General features: G+C 44.9%; 1 protein-coding gene across 1 annotated transcript in view; it reads right to left on the reverse strand.

The window, feature by feature from the left end:
- Window positions 1–9,070: 9,070 nt before the first annotated feature.
- gpr174 (G protein-coupled receptor 174) overlaps window positions 9,071–14,691 on the reverse strand; it is a 38,494-nt gene continuing 32,873 nt past the window's right edge. The window contains exon 3 of the mRNA XM_036943619.1: window positions 9,071–12,017. Coding sequence (XP_036799514.1) covers window positions 11,079–12,017 — 939 coding nt within the window. The 3' untranslated portion in view covers window positions 9,071–11,078. The remainder of the gene's footprint in view (window positions 12,018–14,691) is intronic.

Here is a 14,691-nt window from a genome sequence, read left to right on the forward strand (position 1 = left end):
GACGAGCTAAATGCCTTTTATGCTCGCTTCAAGGCAAGCAACACTGAAGCATGCACGAGAGCACCAGCTATGTGATAATGCTCTCGGTAGCCGATGAAAGCAAAACCTTTAAACAGGTCAACATTCACAAATCAGTGGGGCCAGACGGATTACCAGGACGTGTACTCAAAGCATGGGCGGACCAACTGTCAAGTGTCTTCACTGACATTTTCAACCTGTCCCTGACCGAGTCTGTAATACCTACATGTTTCAAGCAGACCACCATAGTCCCTGTGCCCAAGGAAGCGAAAGTAACCTGCCTAAATAATTACAGGCTCAAAATGACAGAGGATCCTGATGCCTCTGGATCTGCAGATAGATACAGAGAAGATATTGGCTCAACACTCACCTTCCTATCAGTGTTGGCAACTTGATAGCATTGGAAATGACACCCTTAATGTCCAACTTAATTAAATGCCCTTAATTTGCATTGTTTCTTTGATGGTTGAGATCAACAGTAGGAATATAAGAGGGGTAATGTAATGAATTACAGCGGCAGTATTTTTGTGATCCAGCAGGTGGCAGTAATGCACCTTCAGTAACTGAGCAGACCAATTTGATTTATTTTACCTTTATTTAACCAGGTAGGCTAGTTGAGAACAAGTTCACATTTACAACTGCGACCTGGCCAAGATAAAGCATAGCAGTGTGAACAGACAACAACACAGAGTTACACATGGAGTAAACAATAAACAAGTCAATAACACAGTAGAAAAAAAGAGTCTATATACATTGTGTGCAAAAGGCATGAGGAGGTAGGCGAATAATTACAATTTAGCAGATTAACACTGGAGTGATAAATGATCAGATGGTCATGTGCAGGTAGAGATACTGGTGTGCAAAAGAGCAGAAAAGTAAATAAATATAAACAGTATGGGGATGAGGTAGGTAAATTGGGTGGGCTATTTACCGATGGACTATGTACAGCTGCAGTGATCAGTTAGCTGCTCAGATAGCAGATGTTTAAAGTTGGTGAGGGAGATAAAAGTCTCCAACTTCAGCGATTTTTGCAATTCGTTCCAGTCACAGGCAGCAGAGAACTGGAAGGAAAGGCAGCCAAATGAGGTGTTGGCTTTAGGGATGACTCGTCAGTCTATTCAAGTTCTGAGAAATGAAGGCTATTCTATGTGAGAAATTGACAAGAAACTGAAGATCTCATACAACGCTGTGTAAAACTCCTTTCACAGAACAGCGCAAACTGGCTCTAACCAGAATAGAAAGAGGAGTGGGGGCACCGGTTAGTCGAGGTAATATGTACATCTAGGTAGAGTTATTCAATTGACTTTGCATTGATAATAAACAGAGAGTAGCAGCAGTGTAAAAGAGGGGGGCAATGCAAATAGTCTGGGTAGCCATTTGATTAGATGTTCAAGAGTCTTGGGGTTTGAAGCTGTTTAGAAGCCTCTTGGACCTAGACTTGGTACTCCGTTACCACTGCCCGTAGCAGAGAGAACGTAGCAGAGAGAACAGTCTATGACTAGGGTGGCTGGAGTATTTGACCATTTTTAGAGTCGTCCAATTTTTAGGGTAGTGTTGTGGACACCAAGGAACTTGAAACTCTCATTCCTCTCCACTACAGCCCCGTTTATGAGAATGGGAGTGTGCTCGGTCCTCATTTTCCTGTAGTCCACAATAATCACCTTTGTCTTATCACGTTGAAGGATATGTTTTTGTCCTGGCACCACCAGACCAGGTCTCTGACCTCCTCCTTATAAGCTGTCTCATCATTGTCGGTGATCAGGCCTACCACTGTTGTGTCATCGGCAAACTTAATGATCAAATCAAATCAGTTTATTTGTCACATGCTCCGAATACAGCAGGTTACAGTGAAATGCTTACTTACCGGCTCTAACCAGCAGTGCAAAAAAGGTATTAGGTGAACAATAGGTAAGTAAAGAAATAAAAACAACAGTAAAAAGACAGTGAAAAATAACAGTAGCGAGGCTATATACATTAGAGAGGCTATATACAGTAGTGAAGCTAAATACAGGCACCGGTTAGTCGGGCGGATTGAGGTAATATATACACGTCTTTGAGGAAGTATGTACATGTATATATGGTTAAAGTGACTATGCATATATGATGAACAGAGAGTAGCAGTAGTGTAAAAGAGGGGTTGGCAGGTGGTGGGTGGCAGGACACAATGCAGATAGCCTAGTTAGCCAACTGCAGGAGCACTGGTTGGTTGCCCAATTGAGGTAGTATGTACATGAATGTATAGTTAAAGTGACTATGCATATATGATAAACAGAGAGTAGCAGCAGTGTAAAAGAGGGGTTGGGGGGCACACAATGCAAATAGTCCAGGTAGCCATTTGATTACCTGTTCAGGAGTCTTATGGCTTGGGGATAAAAACTGTTGAGAAGCCTTTTTGTCCTAGACTTGGCACTCCGGTACCGCTTGCCATGCGGTAGTAGAGAGAACAGTCTATGACTGGGGTGGCAGGGGTCTTTGACAATTTTTAGGGCCTTCCTCTGACACCGCCTGGTGTAGAGGTCCTGGATGGCAGGCAGCTTAGCCCCAGTGAGGTACTGGGCCGTGCGCACTACCCTCTGTAGTGCCTTGCGGTCAGAGGCTGAGCAATTGCCGTACCAGGCAGTGATGCAACCATGCTCTTGATGTTGCAGCTGTAGAACTTTTTGAGGATCTGAGGACCCATGCCAAATCTTTTTAGTTTCCTGAGGGGGAATAGGCTTTGTCGTGCCCTCTTCACAACTGTCTTGGTGTGTTTGGACCATTCTAGTTTGTTGGTGATGTGAACACCGAGGAACTTGAAGCTCTCAAACTGCTCCACAACAGTCGATGAGAATGGGGGCGTGCTCGGTCCTCCTTTTCCCGCAGTCCACAATCATCTCCTTAGTCTAAGTTACGTTGAGGGAGAGGTTGTTATTCTAGCACCACCAGGCCAGGTCTCTGACCTCCTCCTTGTAGGCTGTCTCATCGTTGCTGGTGATCAGGCCTACCACTGTTGTGTCGTTTGCAAACTTGATGATGGTGTTGGAGTCGTGTTTGGCCATGCAGTTGTGGGTCAACAGGGAGTACAGGAGGGGACTGAGCACACACCCCTGGGGGCCCCCGTGTTGAGGATCAGCGTGGCGGATGTGTTGTTACCTACCCTTACCACCTGGGGGCGGCCCATCAGGAAGTCCAGGATCCAGTTATAGTTTATCCAGGTATAGTTCCAGGGTCCTTAGCTTAGTGATGAGCTTTGAGGGCACTGAATGAATAACATTCTCACATAGGTGTTCCTTTTGTCCAGGTGTGAACGGGCAGTGTGGAGTGCAATAAAGATTGCATCATCTATGGATCTGTTGGGGCAGTATGCAAATTGGAGTGGGTCTGGGGTTTCTGGGATAATGGTGTTGATGTGAGCCATGACCAGCCTTTCAAAGCACTTCATGGCTACAGACCTGAGTGCATCGGGTCGCTATTCATTTTGGTAGGTTACCTTAGTGTTCTTGGGCACAGGGACTATGGTGGTCTGCTTGAAACATGTTGGTATCACAGACTCAGACAGGGAGAGGTTGAAAATGTCAGTGAAGACACTTGCCAGTTGGTCAGTGCATGCTCAGAGTACACGTCCTGGTAATCCGTCTGGCCCCACAGCCTTGTGAATGTTAACCTTTTTAAAGGTCTAACTTACTCTATTGGCTGATGTACCTGTGTGATCTTCATTATGATCTGTTCATTTTCCATGCACATTCTGAACCTCCACACACACAATATCAGAATTGTGTGAAGTGCAACTGGATATTGTTGTATTGAATGTGTAAGAAATAGCTATGCAAAGGATCAAATACTAATTACAGTAATTGCAGCTCTTTATTAGCCTACAGAGTCAATAAGCACCAACCAGACAGAAGATATAGCAACGTTAGATACAGACAGTAATGTAGAAATCGTACCTTTCTGCAGCAGGTTTTTTTTTTATTCATTTAATTTTTTTTTTAATCTTTGTTTAAATAGGCAAGTCAGTTAAGAGCAAATTCTTATTTACAATGATGGCCTAGGAACAGTGTGTTAACTGCCTTGTTCAGGGGAACAGTGGGTTAACTGCCTTGTTCACGGGCAGAACGACAGATTTTTACCTTGTCAGCTCGGGGATTCCTCTGGCTGGGCCACTTCATCTTGTAGCAGGTTGAGGGACTAACGTTAACTTGCTTCCACTAGCTAGCTACTACTAGCTAGCATGAGGGACTAACTTACTTTCACTAGCTAGAATGACTATATACAGTAGCCAGGTAGGGCTAGGTAGCTAGTTAGTTAGCCAGCTTGCTAGCTAGTCAGCAATAACTTTAGCAAGGCTAATGCTAGCTAGGCAGGTAGTGCAAGCCAATTTTGTTCAGTTGTTGTTTAGGGTTAGGCCCAATTTGAAAACCATAAAGAAGAAAATTAGTTTAACCAATTTTAGTTACGATTTTCAACTAGAATAATTATAAAACTATTAATTTCCTTGTTTGGACTTGTCAAGATTAAAGGAAATTGGAATTATCCATGAACAAATTAACTGTCAGTGAGTCAGATACTGAAGTCAGATACTGAAGTTAGGGTTAGTGTCTTAGATACTGGAGTCAGATCCTGGAGTCAGATACTGGGGTCAGATACTGAAGTTGGGGTTAGTGTTTTAGATACTGGAGTCAGATACTGGAGTCAGATACTGAAGTCAGATACTAAAGTCAGATACTGAAGTTAGGGTTAGTGTCTTAGATACTGGAGTCAGATACTGGAGTCAGATACTGGGGTCAGATACTGAAGTTGGGGTTAGTGTTTTAGATACTGGAGTCAGATACTGGAGTCAGATACTGAAGTCAGATACTAAAGTCAGATACTGAAGTTAGGGTTAGTGTCTTAGATACTGGAGTCAGATACTGAAGTCAGATACTGGAGTCAGATACTGAAGTTAGTGTTTATGTGTTAGATATTGGAGTCAGATACTGAAGTTAGTGTTTATGTGTTAGATACTGTAGTCAGATACTGAAATCAGATACTGAAGTTAGTGTTTATGTGTTAGATATTGGAGTCAGATACTGAAGTTAGTGTTTATGTGTTAGATACTGGAGTCAGACACTGAAGTTAGTGTTTATGTGTTAGATATTGGAGTTAGGGTTAGTGTGTTAGATACTGAAGTTAAGGTCAGACTGAGGTTCTGAAGTTAGTATAGACTGAGATACTGAAGTTACATTAGACTGAGGTAAGCTGTAGTTTTTACAACGATAACAACAGCAGCAACAGGAAACCACAGCTTGCTAGTGTGACAGTTTGATATTTCTCTACACCTACACCAACCAGAACGTTGGCAGGCATACAGTGCATTCGGAAAGTATTCAGACCCTTTGACTTTTTCCGCATTTATTACGTTACAGCCTTGTTCTAAAATGGATTACATTTTTTCCTCTCGTCAATCTACACACAATACCCCATTATGACAAAGCAAAAATAGGTTTTTAGAAATGTTTGCAAATATATACAAAAACTTGATATATCACATTATCATAAGTTTTCAGATCCTTTACTCAGTACTTTGTTGAAGCACTTTTGGCAGCGATTTCAGCATCAAGTCTTTTTGGGTATGACGCTACAATCTTGGCACACCTGTATTTGGGGAGTTAGTCCCGTTATTCTATGCAGATCCTCTCAAGCTCTGTCAGGTTGGATGGGGAGCTTCGCCGCACAGTTATTTCAGGTCTCTCCAGAGATGTTCGATCGGATTGAAGTCAGGGCTCTGGCTGGGCCACCCAAGGGCATTCAGAGACCTGTCCTGTTGGAAGGTGAACCTTTGCCCCAGTCTGAGGTCCTGAGCACTCTGGAGCAGGTTTTCTTCAAGGATCTGCCACCACCATGCTGGTGCCTGGTTTCGTCCAGACGTGACACTTGGCATTCCAAGTATTTCCAAACCTTTTACATTTAAGAATGAAGGTGGCCCCTGTGTTCTTGGGGACCTAAAATGCTGCAGAATTTTTTGGGCACCCTTCCCCAGGTCTGTGCCTCGACACAATCTACGGACAATTCAAATCAAATCAACTTTTAATGGTCACATACACATGGTTAGCAGATGTTATTGGTCACATGGTTAGCAGATGTTAATGGTCACATACACATGGTTAGCAGATGTTAATGGTCACATACACATGGTTAGCAGATGTTAATGGTCACATACACATGGTTAGCAGATGTTAATGGTCACATACACATGGTTAGCAGATGTTATTGGTCACATGGTTAGCAGATGTTAATGGTCACATACACATGGTTAGCAGATGTTAATGGTCACATACACATGGTTAGCAGATGTTAATGGTCACATACACATGGTTAGCAGATGTTAATGGTCACATACACATGGTTAGCAGATGTTATTGGTCACATGGTTAGCAGATGTTATTGGTCACATACACATGGTTAGCAGATGTTAATGGTCACATACACATGGTTAGCAGATGTTAATGCGAGTGTAGCGAAATGCTTGTGCTTCTAGTTCCGACAATGCAGTAATAACCAACAAATAATCTAGCTAACAATTCCAAAACTACTACCTTATAGACACAAGTGTAAGGGGATAAAGAATATGTACATAAAGATATATGAATGAGTGATGGTACAGAGCGGCATAGGCAAGATACAGTAGATGGTATTGAGTACAGTATATACATATGAGATGAGTATGTAAACAAAGTGGCATAGTTAAAGTGGCTAGTGATACATGTATTACATAAAGATGCAGTAGATGATATAGAGTACAGTATATACGTGAATAACGTAGGGTATGTAAACATTATATTAGGTAGCATTGTTTGTGGCTAGTGATATATTTTACATAATTTCCCATCAATTCCCATTATTAAAGTGGCTGGAGTTGAGTCAGTGTGTTGGCAGCAGCCACTCAATGTTAGTGGTGGCTGTTTAACAGTCTGATGGCCTTGAGATAGAAGCTGTTTTTCAGTCTCTCGGTCCCAGCTTTGATGCACCTGTACTGACCTCGCCTTCTGGATGATAGCGGGGTGAACAGGCAGTGGCTCGGGTGGTTGTTGTCCTTGATGATCTTTCCTTCGACGTCATGGCTTGGTTTTTGCTCTGACATGCACTGTCAATTTTGGGACCTTATATAGAAAGGTGTGTGCATTTCCACATCATGTCCAGTCAATTTAATTTATCACAGGTGGACTCCAATCAAGTTGTAGAAACAGCTCAAGAATGATCAATGGAAACAGGATGCACCTGAGCTCAATACTTATGTAAAAAAAGTTTTTTCATTTGAATACATTTGCAAAAATGTCTAAAACCTGTTTTCGCTTTGTCATTATGGGGTATTGATGAGGAAATGTTTAATTTAATGCATTTTAGAACAAGGCTGTATCGTAACAAAATGTGGAGAAAGTGAAGGGGTCTGAATACTTTCCGAATGCACTGTACTCCTCAGTGTCCCTACAGAAAGGCTCTGACTTCCTGTCACCGATAATCCACCATGCTTTTTATCTGGTTCACAGAGACTGAGACATCAGTAGGCAGAGACACCATGCAGAGACAGAAGTGCTAGATGTGACTGTGTTTTTCCACTGACTGGCTGACTGAAAGGTTTCAGTTTGGAAGATCTTCCAGAAAACTATCACTTCATCTGGTGTTGTATGTTCCATCTGTAGGTGAGGTGGGTCATTTAAGAAATGAAAGAGAAATGGATCGAAAAAATATGTTTTAATTAACCTCAGGCATTTCAGCACGGTCCAAAGCTCTTCTTCGAGACTTAACAGTTAGCAAGCTTAATATTCACAGAATCATCTCTCCCCAGATTCAGCTGAACTTCAGTGTCCAGCAGATTTACATTGACATTTTAGTCATTAAGCTCTTATCCAGAGTGACTTACAGTTAGTGCATTCATCTCAAGATAGGGATAGGGTTAGCTAGGTGGGACAACCATATATCTCAGTCATACTAAGTAGATTATTCCTCAATAATGTAGCTATTAGCAAAGTCAGTGTTATTTCTTTTTTTTTGGGGGGGTTAAACTTGTAAGTGTTAGTTCACAAATGGTTATTTTAATTTGGGGGGGGGTGTAGGATTATTTTATGATACTCTTGGAAGAGGTAGGGCTTCAGATGTTTTGGGAAGATGGGACTGCTGTCCTTGCTTCAGGGGGAACTGGTTCCATCATTGGGGTGCCAGGACAGAGAAGAGCTTGGACTGGGCTGAGCGGGAGTTGCCATAGGGGTGGGAGGGCCAAGAGACCAGAGGTGGAAAAGTGGAGTGCTTGGGTTGGGGTGTAGGGTTTCAGCATAGCCTGAAGGTAAGGAGGGGCAGTTCCTCTTGCTGCTCTGTAGGCAAGTACCATGGTCTTGTAGTGGGTGCAAGCTTCAACTGGAAGCCATTGGAGTGTGCGGAGGAGTGGTGTCACATGGGAGAACCTGGCAAGGTTGAACACCAGGTGGGCTGCGGCATTCTGGATAAATTTCAGGGCTTTGATGGCACAAACGGGGAGCCCAGCCAACAGTGAGTTGCAGTAGTCCAGACTGGAGATGACAAGGGCCTGGATTCATGCCAAGGTTCTTTGCACTCTGGGAGGCAGGCTCTGTGATGTTGTCAATCATGATGGCGAGGTCTTGTAGCAGCCGGCCTTCTCCGGGAGGAAGAGCAGCTCTGTCTTGTCGAGGTTGAGGTGGCACGCAGAGATGCGTGTTGACAACTGTGTGTCCGAAGGGGGGGGGGGGGGTGGGGGGGGGGGGCTGAGTGACTTGGTCTATAGAGAGAAGAGGAGAGGGCCTAGAACGAACCCTGGGGACACCAGTAGTGAGAGCACGTGGTGCAGACACAGCATCTCTCCACATCACCTGGTAGGAGCAGCCTGCCAGGTAGGATGCAATTCAATAGTGTGCAGAACCTGAGACGCCCAGCCCTGAGAGGGTGGAGAGGAGGCAGAGCCTGAGACGCCCAGCCCTGAGAGGATGGAGAGGAGGCAGAGCCTGAGACGCCCAGCCCTGAGAGGATGGAGAGGAGGCAGAGCCTGAGACGCCCAGCCCTGAGAGGATGGAGAGGAGGCAGAGCCTGAGACGCCCAGCCCTGAGAGGATGGAGAGGAGGCAGAGCCTGAGACGCCCAGCCCTGAGAGGGTGGAGAGGAGGATCTGATGGTTCACGATAAGGCAGCGGATAGATCTAAGAGGATGAGAACCGAGAGAGAGTCAGCTTGGAAGTGTGGAGAGCCTCCGTGACACAGAGGAGAGCAGTCTGGGTTGAGTGACCCGTCTTGGTTAGGATCTAGAATATCGTTCTCTAGTTTCTGATGTCAATTGTTGGTTTCTTGAGGAGGGGAGCGACTCTGCCATTTTGAAGTCAGAGGGGATGCAGCCAGTGGTCAGGGATGAGTTGATGAGGGAAGTGAGGAATGGGAGAAGGTCTCCAGAGACGGTCTGGAGAAGGGAGGAGGGTGTGGGGTTGAGCGGGCAGATTGTCGGGCGGACGGAAATCACTAGTCGCAGTATTTCATCTGGCGAGAAAAAAGTCCAGGTGTAGGGTAGTTCTGGGACCAGTGGATTCAATAGTGAATGAGGAGTGGATGTCGTCAACCTTCTGTTCAAAGTGGTTGACAATGTCGTCTGCAGAGAGGGAGGAGGAAGGAGGGAGGGGGATTAAGGCGAGAAAAATAGTTTCCTTGGGTAAGAGGCAGAATCTTAAATTTAGAGTGATAGAAAGTGGCTTTAGCAGCAGATACAGAGGAACAGAAGGTAGAGAAGAGGGAGTAAAATAATGATTTAGTTTTCCTCCATTTTCACTCAGCTGCCTGCAGCCCTGTTCTGTAAACTCCGAATGAGTCATTCAGCTGCATGCAGCCCTGTTCTGTAAGCTCGTAATGAGTCATTCAGCTGCATGCAGCCCTGTTCTGTAAGCTCCTAATGAGTCACTCAGCTGCCTGCAGCCCTGTTCCGTAAGCTCGTAATGAGTCACTCAGCTGCCTGCATCCCTGTTCTGTAAGCTCGTAATGAGTCACTCAGCCACGGAGCAGGAAGGGAAGCCCGAGCCGGTTGGGAGCCGGCCGGTGGAAAGGAGACCGTGAGAGTCATAGGATGCAGAAAAAGAGGAGAGTCGGGTCGAAGAGGCAGAATATGGAGACAGGAGGGAGAAGGATTTAGCAGAAGGGAGAGAAGATAGGATAGAAGAGGAGAGAGTAGTGGGAGAGAGAGAGAGAAGATTGCGACAGTGCATGACCATCTAGGTAGGGGCTGAGTGGTTATGGTTGGAGGAAAGGGAGAAAGAAAAGGAGATTGCGGTGAGCCATTGTCACGAAATGAGGTTATCAATGTGTCAAGCTCAATGAGGAACTCTCTAAGGGAACCTGATGGGCGATAGATTAAAACAATGTTAAGCTTTAGTTGACAAGTGACAGTGACAGCATGGAATTCAAATGAGGAGATGGACAGGTGAGGGAGAAAGGAGAAAATCTCCCATTATGAGAAATGAGTAGCCCTGTGCCACCACGGTGATGACCAGATGCTCTTGGACTATGAGAGAAAACGTAGTCAGATAAAGACAGGGCAACTGGAGTAGCAGTGTTCACTGGGGTGATTCATATCTCCACCAGGACCAACAAGTCTAGGGACTGAAGGGCAGCCTAGGCTGAGATGAACGCTCATTTTTTACCAAAGACCGGCAGTTCCTAACGCAGTCCAGCAGATGTCCACATTTGGAGTAATAAACTGTCTTTAGTTCACATTTGAAACGCTCTCCTTGTTCCCTTTGTCCTTGTTTCCCCTCTTCACCCATGACTTACTGTCCATAGCAGAACAGGACAGTTTTGTGGTTAGAGGTCAGGGTTCAGTCTTTGTCCTTGTTTCTCTTTCCCCCCATGCCTTGCTGTCCATGGCAGAACAGGACAGTCTTGGGGTTAGAGGTCAGGGTTCAGTCTCACAGACTCCACCAGTACAGGACAGTCTTGGGGCCAGGGTCAGGGTTAGAGGTCAGGGGTTAGAGGCAAGTCCTTGCTCCCCCCACCACTAGTACAGGAGATTATTGGAGCCAGACTGAAGCTCTCAGGTATCGCTGGCCTGCTGAGGGGTTATAGGTCAGGTTCAGGGGTCAGAGGCAGGTCCTTCTCCCCCCCACCACTAGTACAGGATAGTCTTGGAGCCAGACTGAAGCTCTCAGGTATTTCTGGTCTGCTGAATCTTCTCCTAAACTCATCTGTAGTAAAGTAATACATGAGAGGGTCCAGTCCTGAGTTGAGACTGGCAAGACAGAGGGTGACAGGATGGCATCGCAGCACCATCTCTCTGACCTCACAGCTCCCCAGGGCATCGGCCTTTGCCAGAAAGTCTAGTGGCATGGTGACATGGTATGGGGAGAAGCAGAGCAGGAACACCCCGGCACAGCTCAACACCATCCTCAACGCCCTCTTCTTCTCCCCATGGTCCTTCACCCCTCCCCCCTCCCCCTCCCCCCTGTGGACTCGCAGGCTGCCGGCTGACAGACAGGCGCAGGTCAGAACTAGGATCAGAGGGAGGATGAAGCCAACCAGCTCCGCCCCCACCATCAGAGCCCAGCCGGCCGCAGGGCTGACTTCACGCATGGGGAGCTCCGCAAAACACACCGCCACCAGGGAGGTAGGGCCAGGTGTAGGGGTTGGGGAAGAGGTGGGGGCTGGGGCATATGATCTAGGACTGGAGGCATAGGGGTTAGGGGTAAGGTCATAGGGGGCAGTGTGAGTGTAGAGGTCAGGGGTCAGGCTGGTGTTTCGGAGCAGAGGGAAAGGCAGACAGCCGAGACAGACCAGCAACCAGCCAGCGGCACATACACACATGTCCCCTCGTCGTCTGTTGGAACGGTACCTCAGCGGGTGCATGATGAGCTCACAGCGCCGCACACTCACACACACCAGGAAGAATATAGAGGCGTACATGTTGACGTATTTCAGGTAGAAACACAACATGCAGAGAGGCTGGCCGAATGGCCAGGTATGGTTCAGGTAGTAGTAGATACGGAGAGGTAGGGAGAGGACCTGGAGGAGACAGAACATACAGGTAGTTAAATATATATATATATATCCAACAGGTATTAAAATGTACAGGTTAGGAGAGGTTAAAACAGGTGAGGTTCAGGTAGATACAGAGAGGAACATACACCCTGACGTCAGTTGCGTCTATATAGGGATTGGATGAAGCTCAGTTACTAAATTAAAATGTCCCTGTTATCATTTCTAAGCCAATATGACACCAATCTCTATGAAAATGTGCTAATCAATTGAAGGTATACAACACACTTACCCGATTTTTTAACAGGGTGGTTATTTAGTTTTAAGATTATTTCCTACGTCTACCAAACTCAAATTCTGGATGTCGGATTAAAACGAGACTATAGCGTCCATAAAGTGACCATTGGATTTAAAAAATGCAGGGTTTTACTCAATTCGTTGGTGCAATAGTTTTTATTAAATGTATCATTTATCGCTGTCATGTGAACATTTACGTCCATTGCGAAACAACGAGGTGCTCCATTTTGTTTCGGGATGAAGCCCAGAGTCCTAACCGCGGGTCGGTTGCTCGGCAACAACACAGCTGCTTACTCCAGGTTGCCAGTCAGAAGAAGTGTGAACAAACCTACTGTAGATAGCTAGCTACATGGTGGTATTCAAGCTGAGGTTAATCTATAAATGTGAACAAACCTAGGCTACTGTAGATACTGTAGCTAGTGTGACGACCCTCCCACTCTGTCTGGAATATTCTGTCTTTGTTCAAATCAAATCAAATTTTATTTGTCACATACACATGGTTAGCAGATGTTAATGCGAGTGTAGCGAAATGCTTGTGCTTCTAGTTCCGACAATGCAGTAATAACCAACAAGTAATCTAACTAACAATTCCAAAACTACTGTCTTGTACACAGTGTAAGGGGATAAAGAATATGTACATAAGGATATATGAATGAGTGATGGTACAGAGCAGCATAGGCAAGATACAGTAGATGGTATCGAGTACAGTATATACATATGAGATGAGTATGTAAACAAAGTGGCATAGTTAAAGTGGCTAGTGATACATGTATTACATAAGGATACAGTCGATGATATAGAGTACAGTATATACGTATGCATATGAGATGAATAATGTAGGGTAAGTAACATTATATAAGGTAGCATTGTTTAAAGTGGCTAGTGATATATTTACATAATTTCCCATCAATTCCCATTATTAAAGTGGCTGGAGTTGAGTCAGTGTCAGTGTGTTGGCAGCAGCCACTCAATGTTAGTGGTGGCTGTTTAACAGTCTGATGGCCTTGAGATAGAAGCTGTTTTTCAGTCTCTCGGTCCCAGCTTTGATGCACCTGTACTGACCTCGCCTTCTGGATGATAGCGGGGCGAACAGGCAGTGGCTCGGGTGGTTGATGTCATTGATGATCTTTATGGCCTTCCTGTGACATCGGGTGGTGTAGGTGTCCTGGAGGGCAGGTAGTTTGCCCCCGGTGATGCGTTGTGCAGACCTCACTACCCTCTGGAGAGCCTTACGGTTGAGGGCGGAGCAGTTGCCGTACCAGGCAGTGATACAGCCCGCCAGGATGCTCTCGATTGTGCATCTGTAGAAGTTTGTGAGTGCTTTTGGTGACAAGCCGAATTTCTTCAGCCTCCTGAGGTTGAAGAGGCGCTGCTGCGCCTTCTTCACAATGCTGTCTGTGTGAGTGGACCAATTCAGTTTGTCTGTGATGTGTATGCCGAGGAACTTAAAACTTGCTACCCTCTCCACTACTGTTCCATCGATGTGGATAGGGGGGTGTTCCCTCTGCTGTTTCCTGAAGTCCACAATCATCTCCTTAGTTTTGTTGACGTGGTGTTTATACTTGCGTACTATTGTTTGTATAGATGAACGTGGTACCTTCAGGCGTTTGGAAATTGCTATCAAGCGTTTACCAGACTTGTGGAGGTCCACAATTTTTCTTCTGAGGTCTTGGCTGATTTCTTTTGATTTTCCCATGATGTCAAGCAAAGAGGCACTGAGTTTGAAGGTAGGCCTTAAAATACATCCACAGGTTCACCTCCAATTGACTCAAATTATGTCAATTAGCCTATCAGAAGCTTCTAAAGCCATGACATCAGTTTCTGGAATTTTCCAAGCTGTTTAAAGGCACAGTCAACTTAGTGTATGTAAACTTCTGACCCACTGGAATTGTGATCCAGTGAATTATAAGTGAAATAATCTGTCTGTAAACAATTGTTAGAAAAATGACTTGTGTCATGCACAAAGTAGATGTCCTAACCGACTTGCCAAAACTATAGTTTGTCAACTAGAAATTTGTGGAGTGGTTGAAAAAACGAGTTTTAATGACTCCAAACTAAGTGTATGTAAACTTCTGACTTCAACTGTAAGTACAATCATAACTTTAAGCTACATATTATTTTGACAGAGGAAATAAACTGTCCATTGTTCAACACAGCAATTGATAAAACAGGACCATGTTTTTAAAACAAGTGGTTCTGAGTTTGTCAATATTACACAGGTAATCTAACAGTTACAGAAATCAGGAATGCATCAATATATTCATATATACACACACACACTATATATACAGTATATGATATATACACTACCATTGAAAAATGTGGGTCACTTAGAAATGTCCGTGTTTTAGAACATAATCGGGTTTTCTAATGATCAAATCGCCTTTTTTAAATGATAAACTTG

The sequence above is a fragment of the Oncorhynchus mykiss genome, chromosome 14, assembly GCF_013265735.2.
Source record: "Oncorhynchus mykiss isolate Arlee chromosome 14, USDA_OmykA_1.1, whole genome shotgun sequence".
Lineage (NCBI taxonomy): Eukaryota > Metazoa > Chordata > Actinopteri > Salmoniformes > Salmonidae > Oncorhynchus > Oncorhynchus mykiss.